Source organism: Symphalangus syndactylus, chromosome 11 (assembly GCF_028878055.3).
Source record: "Symphalangus syndactylus isolate Jambi chromosome 11, NHGRI_mSymSyn1-v2.1_pri, whole genome shotgun sequence".
NCBI lineage: Eukaryota > Metazoa > Chordata > Mammalia > Primates > Hylobatidae > Symphalangus > Symphalangus syndactylus.
Window position 1 is genome coordinate 78,709,554 of NC_072433.2, and position 21,335 is coordinate 78,730,888.

Below are 21,335 nucleotides of genomic sequence, written 5' to 3' on the forward strand. Positions count from 1 at the left end.
AGTCTTACTCTGTCACCCAGGCTGGGGTACAGTGGCATGATCTTGGCTCACTGCAGCCTCTGCCTCCTGGGTTCAAGTGATTCTTGTGCCTCAGCCTTCTGAGTTGCTGGGATTACAGGCACATGCCACCACGACCAGCTAATTTTTGTATTTTTAGTAGAGATGGGGTTTTCCCATGTTGGAAAGGCTGATCTCGAACTCCTGACCTCAGGAGATTCACCCGCTTCGACCTCCAGAGGTGCTGGGATTATGCGCCTGGCTTGTTATTCCTTAATGTATTAAGGCATTACTATGTTATCGCTGGCTTCTGGTTGAGTGAAAAGGATGCCAGTACTTCCTAAAATTAATTAGCTATAAATGTATACAAAATGTATATATTTGTATGTCTATGCCAGGCTCTGTGGCTCTTGCCTGTAATCCCAACACTTTGGGAAGCCAGCAGGATTGCTTGAGACCAGGAATTTGAGACCAGCCTGGGCAACATAGCGAGACACCAGCTCTACAAACATTTAAAAAAAATTAGCAGGCGTAGTGGCACATGCTTCTAGTACCAGCTACTGGGGAGGCTAAAGTGGGAGGATCTCTTGAGCCTGGGAGGTCAAGGCTGTAGTGAGCTGTGATCATATCACTGTACTCCAGACTGGGCAAAAGAGCAAGACCCTGTCTCAAAAAACAAAACAAAAAACCCAAAATGTATGTCTAGATGCCTCGTTTTAACATACCTTGCATGTGAATATATATTTGGGAAGAAATATTGGGGAATCATATAGTAAGGCCAATATACAACTTGGTAATTCATGCATTAATGTATAAACACGGAAGAAAAATTCTACGTGATTCCAAAAGTACTTCTAAGGTTATCAGACACTATAAAATTAAGATTCTTTTAAGACAAAGAATATTGTTTTTAAAATTTAAAGAAATTTAGCAATATTCTTCAAAAATTAGAAATTAATGTAACTTTTAGGCCGGGTGTGGTGGTTTGTGCCTGTAATCCTAGCACTTTGGAGGCCAAGTAGGGTGGATCACTTGAGTCCAGGAGTTTGAGACCAGCCTGGGCAACAATGCAAAATCTCATCTCCACAAAAAACACAAAAATTAGCTGGGTGTGGTGGGGCATGCCTGTAGCCTCAGCTACTTGGGGGTCTGAGGCAGGAGGATTGCTTGAACCTGGGAAGTCAAGGCTGAAGTGGGCCGAGATCCTGCCACTACACTGCAGCCTGGGTGACAAAGTGAGACACTCTCTTAAAAAAAAAAATGTAACTATGTTATGTTTATGTACTCTTGAAATACTGGTAATCTGAACACAACACAATGAGAAGGAATTGGTGCTTCAAAGTGAATTATTTTACCTGGCTAAGTTTGCTTCATATTTAAGATTGAAATTTAGTCTGGACATGGTGTCTCACGCCTGTAATCCCAGTGCTTTGGGAAGCCAAGTTGGGAGGATCACTTGAGGCCAGGAGTTTGAGATCAGCTTGGGTAAAAGTGAGACCACGACTACAAAAATTTTAGAAAATTAGCTGGGTGTGGTGGTGTGCACCTGTAGTCCTAGCTACTTCGGAGGTTGAGACAGGAGGACTGCTTTAGCCTAGGAGTTGGTCAGTAATTTTCTTTAGTATAGACCTAGATACAATTCTTACCCAGAATGGCTTAAAATAGAGTTCAATTATAATAGTTTAATGTGTTTGCATGTACGGTGAGTTACTAATATGATAAAGATTCAAATAAATCTCCAAACAATTATACAAAACAGAAAAAAAACAAAACACTTTATTTTCCACAAGGAAGAGCAATAGGAAAAATTAAATCATTTCCCACATATTGTTTTCTTAAAACAGAGCCTACAAGGACATATTCAGCACCAAATAAAAAAGGAAAAAAAGAGAAATTACAAACAGCCATAGAATATAATCTATAAAGCAAACATTTAATATTGCACTTTGTTTTGCTAACATTTTGGATTTTACTTTTCCTAATTGAAAAATCAGGAATCTATCTTGAATACTGGAATACAACTGTGAACCTCACATCTTATGTCAGGAATTGACCAATATTTTTAAAAAAGTAATGCCTCTAAAGAAATACATTTTAAAGGGGAAAATAAAACTTTATTTGATAAAGTTTTATACATTTAAAGTTTTATCACATTTTGTGATCCAGTGCCAATTATCAGAATATTGGTCATTCTTGCTTCATATGTTGTTTGTAAGAGTCTATAATGACAAGTATTCCAATGCTATGCATATCAACAATTGTTCCCTAGTCAGTCAGACTTAAGAGAGAAAAGGGATTTTCTGACAATCCCCCCCAAACAAAAATAAAACCACCAAATGCCCTTTATGCCAAATACTCCATTAGCTTTTTTTGAGGGGGACATTCACAAAATGATTCAACAATAAAAAAATACTTCACCCCCATTTCCTTATTATCTAGTATTAGTTTGCTACGGGAGCCCAAACCCTTTAACCGAATCACTTAAAACGCGATTCATTTTTACACTGGGCTTTCTTCACCCTGTCAGCATTTGTCAAACATGAATTGTCTTCCATGTTTTCTTAAAGGCCACTTATGGAAAAGCCTATTTGTTTTGTATGAGCTTTAAGACAGTATTTAACCAGGTCAAGCACCAAGCCAGAGCTACCATTATTTTCAGCCACTTTATTAACTGTGGGGTTAAATGGCAGGATAGATGTAACACCCATTTTACACGTATGTTGCAACATCAGAGATGCTGGTTTTCTTTAAACACATCAGAGCTGAATTCCTTCTAAAATACAACAACAACAACAACAACAAAATAAGTACACTTGGTACCTTGGAAAATGCTGAAATGCTATCATGAATGCTGGTATATTTGTTATGAGCCAACAGAACATTACCTTTAATATAAACTATAACTTACTGATGTGATTGTTCTTCCTATGTAATCTATACATAATCAAAGTGAGTGATTTCTCATGTTTAGCAAATTGTTCTTTAGGTAGTGAAAAACAGTATTCTCATTAGAAAAACACAAAAATCCAAAAGATTTATCGCAGCAAACCTTCTAGTATTTCAAATTTTGAAGTTACTTTTGGAATAAAGTCGAGTTTTCATGCTATATCAAGCTTGAGCAAGATAGCAAAGGTACAAATTGAGCTCTCTAATCATAACCTCAATATATGTATTCCTGCTCATTAATATACTTTGCACCAGCAAAAATGATTTCCAACATATGTGTTTTGGAGGTAATTAAGTAACTCTGTATAAAAATAAATGCACTTTTCCCTCCTTTCCCCAGTGAATGGAAAACTTCCATACTTTTAAAATGATAATAATAAAAATAATTTTTAAGAGCAACAGCCCTCAACTCTTTGCTGGTGCCTGCCATACTGCCTTTCTTCATTCCATTTTTAGCTCTGCTAGTTTCTTCTTGTATGTCATGATAAAAAGGGAATGTGGGTGTGTAACTTTTGTGTTTGTCCCGTTTCCAAATTTCCCTCTCCAAAAAGCCAACCAAATAAACAAACAAACAAACGAAAAAAACAGTGCAACAAAACACAAATAGCATTCCAACAGTTTGGCAAGTGATGCGTTCACCTGAGATTAAGTGATTTTAGGCAGTCAGTAACAAAATGCTGCTTTGCTGTAATAGTAGAAAGGCAACAAATTCTTAAAAGAAACCAAGAAGGTATACAATCTTGACAGTCTCTTATTAGCTTCCTCCTCTTATCTCTTTTTTCCCCACATTATCTGTTGCGTATCTACTACAGTAGGCTGCAAAACATACAGCAAAAAGGATTGGCTTGAAGGCATTTGATGTTTGTAAATAAATCCACAATTGGATCCAAGCTGAAGAGGTGATACATGGTCAGCCTAGTAGACAATTCTGAGCATGTGCATACGCAGGTAAAGTCCAGGCTATATTAAATAAAAAAAAAATGTCAGTGCGTTTTTTCATGTTAAAGTTTTTTCAAAGCTTTGTTTTGTTCCTTGTTGTGCTGACCACAAACAAGTTTTAAGAGTATCAAGAGTCTGGCAAAAATAGAAAAAAAAAAAAAGAAGCTGTAGTGACATCGAACCGCACAATGTAAGCATTGAGCATGTGCAAATTTTCAAATCAAAAGAAGGAAATCATCCCTCTTTACAACGTGATGTCTTGACACGTACGACCATAGGCTAAGAAGACTGCTCTGAGTGTATGTGCCAGTTTTAAAAGAGAAAAGCTTAGATCTTCAAGCATGTTGGAGCAGCCCCAGAATGTTGCTGTAGGCTTCTAAAGCATCATCACTGGTTGTTTCATGTATTCGCCATTTTTCTGGGCAAAAGCAATTCCACTTCCTCTGAAATGTGTCTCCAAGATACTTCTCTGTCCTCAGCCGGAAGAGATACAGTTCGGAACCCACATCAACTTGATTCAACCAAGTGTTCCTTCAACGAGAGGGGCAGGATGGTCTATCATCTGCTGACTGATCAGGATTTGGATCAATCTAGAAAGAAATGAGAAAAAAAGTTTACAGAGTTATTTCATGAGGTCTAGGAAGAATGTAACAAATGACTACAATTCTGAGTAATAGTCAAGAAATGTAATCAGAGGAAGCAAACACAGCTTGTTAGCATATTATATCCAATTATTGTCTTTTCATACCTGAAATGCTATGTGGGGAGGAAAGGGTGCTGGTACCTATAAAGTACCTGATATTTAATTACTAGATTAATAAGATTTATAAAGGCATGTCTGAATAGTCCCGTATTTCACAAAAATTAACAGTAAAATTTTATCAGTGAATGAAGACTTTTACACAGTACTTTAGTAGTACTTAATTAAGACCTAAATATACAACATAAAATATCTTCATAGCAATCATCTCCTTTTGTTAAGTACCCCTTTTATCCTTCTACAAAAAAGTTAACTCATCGCTTCCTCTGACTTTGGAAAAATGAAACGTATAAACAATGCTCTTTGTTTATACAATGTGCAAACAATTTGTTTACTCACATAAACAATGTGCTTATGTGAGGTAATAACTCATGGGTGTAAAATCCCAGAGAGGGCCAAAAACGCAGTGTATCAGGAAATAATTTCCTCCCACCTTCTTTATCTTCAGAGTGACTTTCATATGCACATATTTTTAATGAAAAGTTGCTTCTCAGAAGTACAAAGAGAATGGTCACAGAAAAGCAAATTGTTGGGTTTAATATATTTTTTACTGAAAGAGCTTTTGGACGAGACCCATCCGCTTGCATCTAAATGTGGAACAACCCAAATTGCCTCAGAAGCTTTAGGTAAAACACACTTTTGAAGGAAAAAAGCCAAATAATTTTTAGTTAAATCACACCCTGAACATATTTTAGCGTTTTAAAAGTTGTAAATTATCTTTAGTGCTTTTTAAAAGGAGGCAGAATTTTCCCACAAATTGCTTAAAAGTGAACTATACTTAGATTGTCATTCTTTTTAAAATGCCTCCTTGGACAGCCAGGAAGCCTCAAATCAAGCCAGAAATGACTGACTTAATAAGCAAGACAGAAATGTCCAAGTAAAAATGTAATGACAAAATCTGTAACAAGTGGCAGAACACTTTTAGCATCTAATAGAAATTGTATGTATTAGAAAATAAATAGAAAAAAATTATGTCTCATCAATAATTCTGAATATTCTATAATCAATGAATGAAGAAGATCTCATATCATCACATCCAAAGGAAAACTGACCCCTCCAGTTATGGTGTTAATAAAAAAAAAAGAGAAATATGATGAATAATCCCCTAATGTTTAATTTGGGAGTAATATTTCAGAGTAAAACAGCTATGTAAATTACAGTAACCAAAAGAAAAAGCTGATTCTAGTAATTTACAGAATTTTTTGGTATCAAAACCAACTCCAAAACCCCTTAAAAATGTGTACTAGTGGCTAAAGTCACTCTGAAATATCCTGAAATTACTGGACACCCCACCTACTCACTCCTTGTCTTTTCATACACTGTTCTTCCTGCCTTTTGAGGACTACTCATTCTTCAAAATTCAGCTTAATAGTCACCTTTTCAAGAAGCCCCACCTGATGCCCAAGACCTAATAAGCTGCTCCTCAAATGAGCTGTGCATTTTATCACATTATTACGTAATATTTTGCTTCTTAGCTTGTTTTCCTCAGTAATCTGTGGGTTTCTCCTAAGGGCCATGTTTTATTTACATTTAAGTGCTTAGCTGCCATCAATATGAGATGAATGAAAATAGTATAACCATGTGGGAATGTTGTTTTAAGATGTTATTACAAATACATTATTTCTTATGACTGAGAATGTCAAAATATGCAATTGGAAAAGCATCATGAATAAGATAAATTCTACTATTTAATCAGTGTTTGCAAAATGCCAGTTCTTCCTATCGATGCTTGGATATGCAAAATTCTTCCTTCAAAAAATGTGTCTCAAGATACAAGTTTAAGAGAAAAAAAACTAGTAATTCAACATGAGGTTAGATCATTATCTTAATTCCCTAATAAGTGAACAGTCCTACCTCTGCGTCAAACTTAGTAAATATTGACGACCCTAATCTTAACTTTTAATCTGTTGTTTTAAATTATTTATTCTGTTATTATCATGATAATCAAGATCTAATAACATTAAGAAAAAAAAATGCCTGCAATGCTATTTCCCAAGATAGCCAGTTCATTTCATACTTAAGGAGTAGGTACTTACCTCTGAATAAAGAGGTGGAGGCAAGAACCGAAACTCCTGGATATATGCAAACAGTGGTCCTTGGAGCGCTCTCTCAAAGTCATCACAAGCACTCACTGGTGCAAGATTGTTCCGCCTTTGTTCCTCTGTTACCACTTCTGCATAGCTGGGTGGCGCTGAAGGAAAAAGATACACGCAATTCGAACAGCATGTTCTTATGCATGTCAAAATACACAGAATAGTAGGTATTAAAAAGCAATGTCAAGGTAAAATAATTATTGTTTGGTGATCAAAACTATGAAGACATATAATCAAAACTGAATATTAGGGGCACATCTACTTTCTTTAGGGAAAGATTACATTCATCTAGGGTCATAAAATATCAGAGGCAAAATAATTTTCTTGATAATCACAGTAAGAGATTAAGCTTAGATGTGTATTATCAAATTACCTTCAGGTCTTTCAGGAAGTGATAAACTGAGCCAGTTCATATTCATGCTACACTGACTGCTTACACTTGAGGTTCTGCTACCAAATGGATGTAGGGGAATGGTACCGATGACAAGTGGCAAATTAAGAAATAAATCCATAGCTCCAGGAATATCCACATATACCTAAACATTGCAAAGAAATATTAAGTTTAGAATGCCAAGTATGATTTCCTTTTCAAAAACTAATAACCAATTTTAATGTTATTTGAAACTCCCATTTATTTCATTTTATAACTTACATACATGAAAAGTTTCTCTTTCATGTATAATTCTGTGTAGTACATTTACATATATGGTATAATTGTAAGTCAAACTATATAAAGAGTTATGTATTTTATATGTCACTATATAGGAATTAAAAAAATCAAATCCTGGATATAAGACAAAACTATGTCATAACTTTAAGACTTAAAAACAAAACAAAACAAAACAAAACACCAAAGACCTCTTGGGCCAGGCACTGTAGCTCACGCCTATAATTCCAACACTTTGGGAGGCCATGGTGGATGGATCACTTGAGCCCAGGAGTTCAAGGCCAACCTGGGCGACATGGTGAAACTCCATCACTACAAAAAATACAAAAATTATCCAGGCATGGCTACAGGCACACCTGTAGTCCCAGCTACTTGGGAGCTGAGGTGGGAGGATCACTGGAGCCCAGAAAGCGGAGGCTGCAGCGGAGCTGAGACTGTGCCACTGCATTCCAGCCTGGGTGACAGGTGTTGCAAAAAAGAAAAAAGAAAGGAAAAAACCTCTTAAATGTGTACATACCATTAATGAATATTCCACACGGATTATACTACAGTCGAGGATAGAGGGAGAAACTGGTGGAATTTTCAGCAACTTGCCATTCCACGTCTCTGTCTTTCCAGATGATAAGGATTCCCCACGCAAGTTAGCCACAAGCTGTTTTACTTCCTTCATTTTCCCTTTGGCATAGAAGGCCTGTGTTTGGTAAATGGCTGCCTTTGGCACCACCATTCGGGAAGAGCAGTTCTCAATCTCAGCAAATATCTGAATTGATTCACCTAGAGAGAGAAAAATATACACATATTTACTGTTAGAAAAAAACAACAAAAGAAGTCAAGATTCTTAAAGCTAAAAGTAAGAAAGTGCAACTAACATACATGAAAAGGTATCCAAGGAACTGCAAATAACTTGAGTCATAGAAATGAACTAATCAGTAGCTATTTGAAAAAGGAAACTACATTCTACTGTGTGAAAAAAACAAATGGATAAGCACAATTTGTTATTTCACAAAAGAATACTATATTATGTTTATATTTAGTAGTCATATTATAAATTTATACACAAAAGCTAAGTGAAGAAAGTTTTTTTGTGGGAATCTACCTCTTACATACCTGGGGTATAGCCCTTCCTTTCAATTTTGGCACTTAAGGATATTGGGCCTGAGGTACAGAACCAGCAACAGAGTGTCTTTTCTTTTGTGCCTGCTTGGGGTGACTGTAAGAAAAAAATTAGAGAAAAAGGTCAGTGTATGGATTGGTACAATCAATACCAGAATATTTTAAAATATAACCCTAAATTTGTGGAAAATTAAAAATTAAAACTGGTTTTGCTTTTTTTTTGTATCCAGACATACTTCTTATTTTTTAACTAACCGATGGCTTTGAATTATACCATTACTTTTATTTTTATATAAATTTCCATTCAATTAGAAAAAAAAGGCAAAGGGTTTACAGCCTATCCCATAAACATAGTTTTTTAGCTCACACTATTTACAAATATAGTAATTAAAAACCAACCAAATAAAAAAAACCCTTTCCACATTCCATTTAAACTGCCTTAAAAAGGCAGCACAGAAAGCAATCTGATTATAATTCCAAATGTTAACATCTTTCTCTGAGAATATAAAAAAATCAATATGTAAAAAAGGAAAATGCCCATTTCTTACGTGCTTTAAAGATGTTATCATTTGTTTAAACCAAATAAAGTTTTAAGTCAAATTTGAATTATTTTCAGACAAATGAAATTAAAAATAGATTTCTTTAAAAAAGGAGTTAAGTTTTTTAATGAAACTAATGATTCCCCATTATTTGACAACTATCCCTCTATTGGAGTAACAAAGTATAGTTCAAATTTTAGATTATGATATTGTCAAGTAAGTGATATTGTATTATAATAAAAGATTACTACTGCTCTTCTTCCACTCAAATCATCCAAGGACCAGATCTGTTTTTTGTTATGGCTGTCATACTCTGAGTAAGAGATACTTCATATCATATACTGGTCTTAGTTTTATATTTACTTAAAGGTACTACAATGTCAAAAATATGACCATATTTTTCATTAATTTCAGTGTTCTTGACTGTATTTAAGAAAATGTGTATTTATGAAATTTTAAAAGAAAACCAGTATTTTTAAATTATAACAACTGCATAGTTTAGGTGATTGATTATTATTTAATATTTATATGCCAAAAACAAAGAATAAATACTTCAGTCAATTCTTACCAGTAATGAAGGAGTGTTGATATCTATATGCTCAAAGACTGTAAATTCCTTCTTTAATTTTACTGGTAGTAGCCAAGGCCTGTGCAATTCGGCTTTCACCCAATAGCGCACACTGCCATGTCGGCCTTCGAATGAGGTAGCAAGTGGTCTGTGCAGAATATAAAGGTCAATATATTAATTTTATACCTCTTTCTAACAATTACACAGTAGGTCAGAATAGAAGTGTTAATATATTGTATTGTTTATGTTCCAATGAGGTATCAAACATATAATTTAAAAAATTTCCAAAGGGATAAGTCATTGGGGAAAAAACTTCCTATTTCTAAGTAAGAATAAACAATAAATATCTTTAAAATTTTGCTTTAAAAAGCCAGAAGAATACAATCCATTTAAACTAAGAGGAGGCTACTTTTAATGATGGTGGCAAAATTATGAAAGTTTAATGGACATTTTTTGAAAAGGCCAAGAATTCAAACACAAAGTTGAGAATGGTTTAACTATTTCTACTGATAAATTCTAGACACTGGTTTAACATTCAGACCAAATTCCCTATAGTACTGCACTTCTCATTAGACAGGAATTATCATCTTTTTATAGCAACAAATTAAGGTCTAGAAAAGGCCTGGAATAGTCATTATAGTTTCAAAAATTTCACATTTCATAAGTTTACTGAAAAACTACTTTTGTATCTCTCAGTTTACTCATGTTCTAATTCTTGTTTGGCTGTTCTCTAACTTTGCAGGCTTCAAAAGAAAAAGAAAATAGTCCTCTTGATCTATGTCAAGAGAATAAAAAAACAAATTTTTTTTAACTGTCAGATTTTACTTGTGGAAGGTTTTATTTTAGCGAGTTCAGTATCTTTTTCATAATTTAATTAGTAAAATACTCAATGTTCACTTATTTACAAGAGTGCTAGCTTAGATTAGCATAAGAAACATTGGTGTTTTCATATTTTTCTTTTTCATTTTAGACTCCCACATTAACTTGTACAGCAGATAAATAAAATCTTAAACTGTATGCTAATAGTTATCCAAAATTTATGTTAAATGACTTTGGTTTACAGATAGAACTTTTAACATTAAATGACGCTGAAAAATACTCAGGCCCCATACTGGCCTTATTCTATCAACAGACTTTAATATTTTTCTCAGAAATTAGATGAGGGCATTATATTCCAAATAAAATTCTCAAATAATATAGTAAATAGAATTTTCTAAAAAATACCATTTATGACTTCTCTCTATATATATAACATCTCAAGCAATAGAATTAACAAATGTAGAATTATGTACATTTGTCACCTGACAAAATCTTATGTAATCTATTTATTCTCCAGAATAATCACCACAAGTGCCATTTTGCAGGTTTTAATATTTGCTAAAAGGCATTATTTTTTTAAAAAAAGTTTGTATCATCTCTTCCAACAATCTGTCATTACTTTAAGAATATACCACTTTCCTTTTTCCTTTCTTACTAGATTCCAAGTTTTATATTAATGTATCCTTGATGTATGTTTCCTTTTAAGCCTGGATCACATCTCTTGTGTGACCTTCCCAATAGTTCTTTGTACAGAAGCTATTAAGTTCATATCAGAACAACAACATTTCTAAAGTTAGGATATTCCTAATTATTTTTACTTTTGAAACTTACTGCTATTGGTTAGTATTAGCAGAAAAGGTAGAACACAGAATTTTTTATAAATTGAAGCTACTAAGACTTGATAGGGTCTATCTTTTCTCATAATTATAATTGATAATAAACTGAGTATAAAGTGGTTATTATTTGACTAGCACCTTCCAATTCACTCATGTTAAAGGAAACCCTATTCCTATTTTAAAAACCTCATAAAGTTTAGGTTAGAATACTGAAAATTGAGTATACTTTCTATAATTTTGCCACGCTAGACTAAAAATAGCTTCTTATGTTTAATATATTGTTTTCCTCTAGCAAGTTTCAGTAATGAAAAGGGTTTTTTTTCAACTAAAAATGTTTAAATTTAGAATACTTAATTTTAAAATAATGCTCTGGTCATGAGTACCTATAAAAATGCCTATTATTTATAATACTTACGTCTGTGGAAGCTCGAAGCTGAATGCATATTCATGCCTTCCTGAATGAATAGTGTGGAAGCCTTCTTCGGAATTATCATCATCTAAAACAAACATAAAAAGAAAACAAAGAATTTATTATTCAACATTTACATACTCCGCAGGGTGGCATAACTTTAAAGATGCTTACATAACAATTAAGACCACAAAACAATCTTTGAAGTCTGAGAGATCTGAGTTCTAATTCTAACTTCATCATTTCCTCAGGACAAAATAAAAATCCCGTCTTCAGCTGCCTTATCTGTAAAATGGGGATAATGAATACTCACACCCCACAGGCTTTTTTTTTTTTTTTTTTAATGGAAAATAACCCAAACTGTAAAGTATCTGTTTATAAAATAGTATATATACTCAAAAGGCTCGGGTCTCACATCATGGTAAGATAACGCTATCCTTTGTCTCCAACCGTTTGCTTAAATTTATCACATTAAGACTATAATGTATCAAATAAAAACTGTTCATGCAACCCTCTTAAAATATGTCAGTTTAGGGGGAATAATACCAGATGTGAATAGAATAGATACTCCAAAACCACTAGAAAAGTTTGTCAAATAGATGGAGTAAAAGAAAAAAAAAAGCCACACATACTGATTTTAATGTCAGTTTTATAACTAAAAATAATTATTTATTGACCTAAAATGATCACAACACTCGGTCCTAGCAACGACTAAAATTTGCATAAACTATACCTTAGATAATTACAAAGAACCGCATTTAGGAGGTACCTGCTTATAAGGAAACAATATTGTCCAACATCCTTGAAAAAAATGAAGTCTAATTATTAATAGTTTCCAGTTTCTATAAAAAGGGAATGACCTGTCATTTTACAACCAATTTTTTTGGTCAAATTTTTTTTTTAAGTGGCATGAAAATAAATAAATATAAACGAAAATATGGGAGGGGGTTCTAGATCATTAAAGTGCCTATTTAGCGTTCTAAATAATTACGGAAGTATCTTTTAGTTTTCTTGGTGTAGAAACCTTTACGATTAGCCCCCAGAGTAGGAAAAACTGGCACATTATTTAACTTTCCTTCAGCAAAGTACTGAATATACACAAAAAACGTAATGCCTCCCTGATATTAAATGAGAAAAGGGGGGGAAAAAAGCATGTATACGTCCATACTTTTATTTAAAAATCATGGTGATTCAATTATGTCTCCATACAATTTTCCTCGTCCCCTGTGCAAATCCCCTGAACGGATTTCAGAACCAAAAACTAGCTGATGAGCTGGGGGCCATTTAAATTCGCTCCCCTCGAAGGCGCCCAAAGTTCGCCTTCCTCTCCCTTTCTTCCCTCTTCGCTCCCTTTTTGTGCCAGCTCAGCAGTCTCATTGAGGCGAGCGGCGTCGGCCGCGCCGTGGTAAACAAGTGCCGAGCTGTCAATCAAGAACTAGACCGGAGCAGGAGAGGACCGGCCTAAACCGGCGCGAGCAGATCCCAGCCGGCCTGCCCGCGCGCGCCGCCGCCGCCGCCGCCGCCGCCGCCCGCGCGCCCCGCTATACATACGGCATACGTCGCGCGGCGCTCGCGCCCGTGCCCGCGCAACCTAGCCTGCTGGCCGGGGGGCGGGGAGAGCGAGCCGCGGCGCTTCCGCTTTACACGCCTCAGCCGGCGACCGGTTCGATCTGGCTCGGGCCACTCTGACACCTTTCGTTTCGGCGAGGGATATTGGGGCGGCGAAGGGGAGGCGGGGGCCCGAAGGCTTCTGAAAACGATGGTGGAGGGGGCAGAGGATACCCGTCGAAGCCCCCCCACCCACATTTCGATATTGGAATCACTTTCCTTCTTTCCCGGGCCAGCCTTTGCTCTGTCCCCTCAGGTCAACTCAAGGTAGACAGTGTGGCGACTGGAGAGGTCGGGGAACAAGCTTTGTTTCAGTTAAGGGGAAAACAAGCGTTCACAGGAGTCCCCTGACACCTCCCACCCGGAAGATAGCTAACGGGGGTCCTGCCAACCCTTCCCATCCAACTTCCATCTGAAAAGGATTTTCTGTTAAAGTTGAGTCCAAGGCCATCCGGCACCTGTAAGGCCGGCAGGAGCGTCTGCCCTCTACTCAGTTAAAGCCTGAAGTCGTTTCCTTTCGATGGCCCTTAGGAGGCCCAAAAGAGGGGCGACAGAACGTGACGTGGCACGGGCCGGGCGCCCCCAGAAGCTCGGGAACAAACGTGAGTACGGGCTGGGTGGGGGTCACTCTGGAGAAACCTTTACCGGCGCACGCCGGTTTCCTAGCCTCGCCCCAGACGCGGCGCGAGCTCACTCTCCCCACCCGCCCGCGCCCAATCCAATCAGCGCCTGCCATCGCCTTAGCAACAGGCTAACAAACCTGGCTCCGCCTATCCCGGGCGCCCGGGGCGGGGTCTCAGTTACCAGGCTAGTTTGAGAGCTCCCACTTTCAAGTCATTGAAACTATTCCAGACTGAGCTCGTCTACGCGTTGCAGGGTTTGGGGGGCATTTTGTTGGGGGTGCAGGGCATTTAGTTTTCTTTACCATGAAATCATGGTGCAACTAATGAAATTATATTGCCCTCACATCTCGTTGTTCTACTTTTCCCCCATTGCAAATCTCAACCCCTTGAAGAAAAATCTGTTTCTTTCACCCATTTCATAAAAGGCTGCAATATTCAGAAAGGTACAAACACAAAGTCATCTATCTGCTTTTCAACAAATACCAAGACTGTCATTAGGCATTTGCATCTCCTATCAGTGTTAACGCTTGGAGAGACTAATTATTTCAGGATGCAAAGTACCTGTATCTAACTACGAAAATCCTGCTAAAGAACTGAGTTCACCTTAATAGTTTCAAAAATAATGCATTAATACTGTCCCTCAAAGCATCCTTTATTTCTCACTTGCCTTAGTTCAGTCATCAGCACTTCTCCAGGATGTAGGTTTTTAATATAAAAAATAAGGTAAAATATGTCTCTAATTTTTTTCTGAAAAATCGCCAACATCTGAACTAAATACTGCATTAAAAAGGAGAGGCACAAAAATTACATAACCAGTTTTAACATTATATTCTTCTTGGGCTAGGAATTAAGTCATCGCCACCACCTGACGCGTGTAACCAATCTGCTGAGAGCAGAAGAAGCGCCCCTCCTCACCACCCCCCAGAACTGGTCCGAAACAGGATTGAACCGCTTCTAACAAAGGGTGGAAACTTAGAAAAACAAGCCTAGAGTCTCCTATATTTCCACAATGTAACCATTTAAACAATAGATTGGAAATCTGAGGACTCCTTCTCCCTTTGACAACCCTTTATCTCCCTCTTCTAACCAAAAATCAAATCCCGTGTGCCCTATACTTTTCAATTCCATTTGACTGGCATGGGTTTCATTGAATGCACGTTCCAAAGTTAGACATGATGCTCGGAAAAGAAAATTACTGATCCTAAATGGCTTCTAAAACTGACTCGATACCTATCATAATGACAGATAGTCATTCCTTTAAGGAATGCTGGGTGTAAATTTTTAAAGGAATGGGAAAGAATAGAGAAAAAACACGTGGGGTGTTGATACCATATGTCAAAATAAGCCACAGAAACCTTTTATGAAAGAACAGTTATCAATTCTTTAACGTCTTTTGCATTCCAGTATTAAAAATGAAACACACGCATTAAGCCTCTTAAAAATGTTATTACATTTCTTGATCGAAGTTCAGTTTTTACATCTTAGGTTGCAAGTAAAGGCAAAAATCTAAGACTGCAGCTTTTACCAATTCGTTTGAAAATATATTAGTAAAACGACTGAATTGGATTCAAGCAGAATTTATAAGTAAGGTGCAAATGGACTACAAGTGCGTGTGGCACAGACCGAGCCGGGTATAGAGGTAGTTGAATAAGTGTAGTTTGCAGTCACTTTGCAGATGCCTGCATGCATTACGGCTTAACACACGATGAACGTCAAGGAGAATCCAAACCTTCCAACTTTGCTAACCTTTCTCAAACTGCTTAGTTATGCTAGGAGTAGAATCACGTTAATTCAGAAAACTGAAAAGGTACGTTTCCAAAGAAAATGAATCCAATGACTTCTGAATAACATAAAAACTTACCTCTTTCGTGCCCAATTAAGACGTCTTTATGGTTGAAATATTCTACTTCTTCAGTGTAATTCTGTGTATAGGCAGTATTGGAGCCGGCGTTTCTAGATTCAGTCCAGCGTACTTTCGCATGTCCTCTTGCATGAATTTTAAGAGATTTTACTCTGATTTCCCCAGTAACTTCTAAATTTACTCTTCCTGAGACGGTATCCCCACTAGAATACACAGGGACATTGCTGTCATTAAGACAGTCAAAGCTTATTGTCAAACTCTTCACCTTTCCCAGCACCATGTTTATAACAAAATCTATAAAAATATAATGTAAGACAAAAAAGTCAAGATCGCATATAAAATGTGATCTTCACTTAACACTGATCGATATTTTTGCCGTGCAAAATGGTTGCAGGCCGGATCAGTGATTCTCTACAAATAGTTCATTGAGATTTCTTAAAAAGTCAGGGCAGCAGAGGCTGCTGCTCCGCGCTCCCGCTCGCCTCAGTGGTCTCCTTACAAAGACGGGCGGCTAAAGGCTGCCAGCTCACTTTAAGAGCAGCTTTGTGAAAAACAACCCCAGTGCGCAGGCGCAGGCCGCGGCTGCTGTCCGCCCTCCCTGCGCGCCCCCTCCCGCGCCGCTCCGCGCCGCGCCGCGCTCGCTCCCTTGCCCGCTCGCTCCCGGGTACAGTAGGTGTAGAGCTAGGGGAAGGAGATACTGGAGCTGCCGGCCGGCTGAACATGACTTCTCTTCATTGTGGGCTCCTATTGGTAGGCAGGCTACCGTATACCCTCGACGTGCTATCTGGAGTCCGTTACCGAGCGCACTCTACTAGAAAGATAATAGCAGAGTGGGGCGCGAGGGGACAAGGGCTGGGTGGGGAGTTTACAAAGCCAAGTAAGGATAAACTGCAGTGACCAGCCCGAAGCGTGCGTTACCGGCACTGCAGCGTTTTGCCAACTGCCTGGATGGGAAGAGGAAAAAGTGATGTGTGAAGAGAGATGGGGGAAGGGAGAAACCGGTTGGGCAAGCGACCGATTGTTGAGCATAATCGAATTTCTAAAGAAAGCGTAATAAAACCGGACAATAAATATTGTTCATAGACAAGAGCATACTTGGCTTGGATTTTTTTTTTTTTTTTTTTTAAACCAGTACTTTGTAGGCAGGGTGGAAACGAACGCAGTCTAGGTCAAAGGAACCTTAATCCTTTGAAGAGCGAGGTAGAGAAGCAAGTACAATGTAATCAATAGGCTTTGCTGTCTCCTCAACTTCTTTCTCCTACGTTGCTTAATTAGATAGCACCGAAAAACAACCAAGTTGTTTCCAGGATGACACGGGTGGGGGCTGGGGGGAAGCTTGACCACTTCCTCGAAGGAAGAAAAAGTCCTTTTAAGACACCACCTACGGCTAGATTTGCAGAGTAAGACATGATTACAACTCCTGTGTCCAGAGGAATAAGAATAGAGTTCGGCCTAAAAAAGTACTACCTTATAAAAGGCATATGACATAGTGGTTTAGCTGACATATTGTTTGCAACAGAATCGGAAAATCTTTGTTAGAAATTAGTGAAGCGCATAAAATTGTTTTTAAAAAGCATGATTTGGTATATAAATAGGGATTAACTGTGTGAAGCTTTAATTTTCGGCCGATAGCCTTGGACCATTTAACGTAGTAATTCTCATGATACATCTTAAATATAGGTACATTTCTCTTTTTATTGTGTATGTTTGGTAAAAAATAGCAGTGCTTTCGTCACACCACACTGGGATTCAGAGCATAACAGCATAAACTCATCTAGATTACTGGCAATCAACAGAACTGCCTTACAAGAGAAATGTAGAAAGAAAAAATATGAATCTGGTGCTGTATCTCTCTCTATATATGTATGACCAAAAATACTTTGGAAGATTTTTGGCTGTCCGTGTCTAAACATTTTAGATTCTTTTGCGTAGTGTATTTGGATAGGTTGAGCCTATGAGTCACAATAAATTAAACTTATTGGTCTTGCTGTTTTCTTTATTTCAAAAGAAACTAAGCTTTTGGGGGTTGGATTTTAGTTGACAAGGCAATATCTTGGAATCAGTAGTAATATATAAAGAGTATAAATATGCAAACTAGACAGCAGGCCATTTATTTCAGAGTTTAGATCGCTATGCGTAAAATTATAAATTTGCATATTTAAGTGGGAAAAACAGTCTAATCTTTTCCCCACCTCTTGGTTGACACCTGGTGGAAATTCTAGGTAAAGTACCTGGTGCCTTGTACTAGCTTTGATTACAGATACTACTTGTGTTTTTTCTCCACCTAGTGGTAGAAGTGGTGAATTTCCTAGAATGACAGCTTTTCCTCAGCATAAGGTCAATGATATTTAATGAGCATTCAAAAACCACTGAGCAAGGAATGGATTTAAAAGTGTAGTCCACAATGAATACATAAATTCATTGCACATTTGTGTCTACATTTATGTTAAAAATTATTAAGGGTTAGTGAAAACCTGAATTCAGATTTTTTTAGTAAAATTTATTTAATTGGAATATAACTTATTTCAGAAAAAATAAGAATTAGCTATTTAAATACACCAGAATTGCATTTAATAAAAAAGAACTCTAAGAAATTTATTTGTAGTTTGGAAAATTGTTTTAAAATATTAAATGTTTCATTCCTGTCACTGTATAGTACATTATTCTTTGTGTTTGAAGCTTTCAGGATCTTTTGAATAGTTGTCTCTATTACGTATTTTGCTATTTTTTAAATTTTCTTTTTACTGTGTCTTCTTAAATACTTAGGTAACTGGCAAATTTCCAAGAAATTCTTACCAGCTGCCATTTTCATTATATTTTTATTTTTTGAGATGGAGTCTCACTCTTGTCGCCCAGCCTGGAGTGCAGTGGCACAATCTTGGCTCTCTGCAGCCTCTGTCTCCCAGGTTCAGGCGATTCTCCTGCCTTAGCCTCCGGAGCAGCTGGGATTACAGGCATGCACCACCACCCCTGGCTAATTTTTGTATTTTTAGTAGAGACAGGGTTTCACCATGTTGGCCAGGCTGGTCTCGAACTCGTAGCCTCAAGAGATCCACCCGCCTTGGCCTCCCTGATTACAGACGTGAGCCGCTTGCTCCTGGTCTCTCTTTATCTTTTCAGTTCTTAAAACAAAAACAAAAACAAAAACGCTTGGACCAGATTTTGAGTGTTTTCTCTTGTCGCTTTCGTAACTTCCCCCTTTCAGATTTTTTGTCTAAATATCTACTCCTTAGACAGCTTGAAATGCTGTACTGTAGACATTATCTTGGGCTTCTCAGCTTGCTTCACTGGGCCATTATTGTATTTTGTATTATATTTAAACTATTCGTCTTTACCATCAAGGCTCTTTCCTACTGCTCCCCAGCCTACGTCTCATATGCCATCTCCTCCTACTCATCTGCTAACTCTCTATAATCCTGTCAAGTACATCTTCTGTCCCCTTTGTTAGCTTGTCTCACTGTTGCGAGTATGCAGTTACATGTGCTTTGGTGCCCAGAATAACATCCCACTACTATGTTATCTCCTTTGCTTTTTTCTAATCCCTCCACTGGATGCAGTTGGCACAACTGAGTAAAATTCCAGCTAGACTGAATAACTAGCTTCCCATCCCCCTTTCATTGCTTCTTCAGAGTTTAAGTAGGAATCTCTTTTTATATTAACTTTTTGGCTTTTGAGTCAAATGGCTATTTCACCTTAATATAGTCAAGTTTGAACTCAATCTCAAGAACTCTATCAAAGACTGATAAATGATCATTGCTATCAAGTTGTATGATATTAAGGAGATATGTTAAGATTACTGCCAAGTTTGGAGTTTTTTGCATATTATATCAACATGCTCAATATTTTTATTTAAAAAAAAAAAAAGGAAGCCATCTCAACTGGAAGTTTTGGTGTTTGGTTGAAAAAAAAAAAAAACCCTACCAGTAGTCAGAATCTATTTCATAAAGAAAAATATGAAATCTATGCTTAATCTATTTTAACTAGCAGCTGATAGGCTCGAGTGCTATGGGACTAAGGGGGATTTTTTTGCTTTGGTCTTAATTCTGTATTTCAAGATTTTGTAACTCTGACTTAACCTTTAATATCCTCACAGTGCAGCAAATTTGGCATGCAGACTGGATAGAAGATTTGCTATATTATTAGCAAAATGAGTAGTATTCGTTTTTTAGATTTGAGAGGTATTACAAACATAATGCATATTAAGTATGAAGAACATAACAAACATATGTTTGTTATGTTCTTCATACTTAATAGACTTTTAAATATGTTATGGATTTTGTGATAAAACTCACTATCAAATTTGGATTCTGATCTCCTTCATTAATAAATAGTATAATTTGTGTTACGTGAACACCATTTAATCTGTTATATTTTATTTCTTGATTAAAAGAAAATCACCCGTAATTCTACTGTCCATCCATTCAGAGACACCACTGTTAACATTTTGGTGTATTTCCATCCAGATGTACAACTAAAGAAAAGCATTGCCAGTGAAGCTATGACAGTGCATATTATCATGTAGAAGATGAGTTGGTAAAGTTTATTCATCTAAGCTCAAATGGTGTCTGGTCTACAGAAAGAATTAGGAATGCTAAATTTCTGAACTATTTTATAAATTTTGACTTTTGACTATGCACAACTTTATATAATGAGGGTAAAATTTTATTTGCTATAATAAAATATTTTCTGGCTGAGTGTGGTAGCTCATGCCTATAATCCCAGAACTTGAGAGGCTAAGGTGGGAGGATTGCTTGAGTCCAGTGGTTTGAGACCAGTCTGGGCAACATAGCAAGACCCCGTCTCTACAAAAAATGCAAAAATTAGCCAGTTGTGGTGGCATGCGCCTGTAGTCCCAACTGTTCAGGAGGCTGAGGTAGAAGGATCACTTGAGCCTGGAAGGTTGAATCTGCAGTTAGCTGAGCTCATGCCATTGCACTCCAGTCTAGGTGACAGAGTGAGACCCTGTCTCAAAAAAAATTAAAAAGTTTTTTTTTCAAACATTTGATTATTTTATTTTGAGACAGCTCTGTTGTGCAGCTGGAGTGCAGTGGCACAATCTCAGCTCACTGCAACCTCCTGGATTCAAGCGGGGATTACAGGCCCACGTCACTTTTTGTATTTTTAGTAGAGGCAGGGTTTTGCCACATTGGCCAGGCTGGTCTTGAACTCCTGACCTCAAGTGATCTGCTTGCCTTGGCTTCCAAAGGTGCTGGGATTACAGGTGTGGGCCACCATTCCTGGCCAACATTTTGATAATTTTATATAGCATATGTAGCTTATATAGCATATCTATTTGGAAATATTTTATTCTCCCAGGGATGAAAGGGCTGAAGAGACCCATTAAAGTCATTAAGTCAACCCCCTGCCTTTAAGCAACCTGAGAACCCATTCTATTTTTGTTTTTATTTTCTTATTTATTTAAATTTTAACTTTCATTTTAGATTCAGAGGTACATGTGCAGGATTGTTACATGCGTATACTGCATGATGCCGTGGTTTGGGGTATGATTGATCTCATAACCCAGGTAGTGAGCACAATACCCAATGGGTAGTTTTTC

At 37.1% G+C, this 21,335-nt stretch overlaps 1 protein-coding gene across 5 annotated transcripts; it reads right to left on the reverse strand.

Moving 5' to 3' along the window:
* Positions 1-1,743: 1,743 nt before the first annotated feature.
* Positions 1,744-16,332, reverse strand: ARRDC3 (arrestin domain containing 3). 5 transcript variants are annotated; one of them, XM_055233275.2, is made up of 8 exons: positions 15,779-16,332; positions 11,693-11,774; positions 9,623-9,770; positions 8,510-8,612; positions 7,920-8,176; positions 7,109-7,271; positions 6,679-6,833; positions 1,744-4,472 (listed from the first exon to the last, which is right to left on the reverse strand). In XM_055233275.2, the coding sequence occupies exons 1-8, from the start codon at positions 16,056-16,058 to the stop codon at positions 4,416-4,418; spliced, it is 1,245 nt and encodes a 414-aa protein (XP_055089250.1). In that variant the 5' UTR covers positions 16,059-16,332; the 3' UTR covers positions 1,744-4,415. The 5 variants fall into 5 exon arrangements, with proteins under 5 accessions (XP_055089250.1, XP_055089254.1, XP_055089251.1 ...); XM_055233279.2 differs by lacking the exon at positions 15,779-16,332 and adding an exon at positions 13,753-13,890; XM_055233276.2 differs by lacking the exon at positions 15,779-16,332 and adding an exon at positions 12,855-13,176.
* Between the last annotated feature and the right edge of the window lie 5,003 nt (positions 16,333-21,335).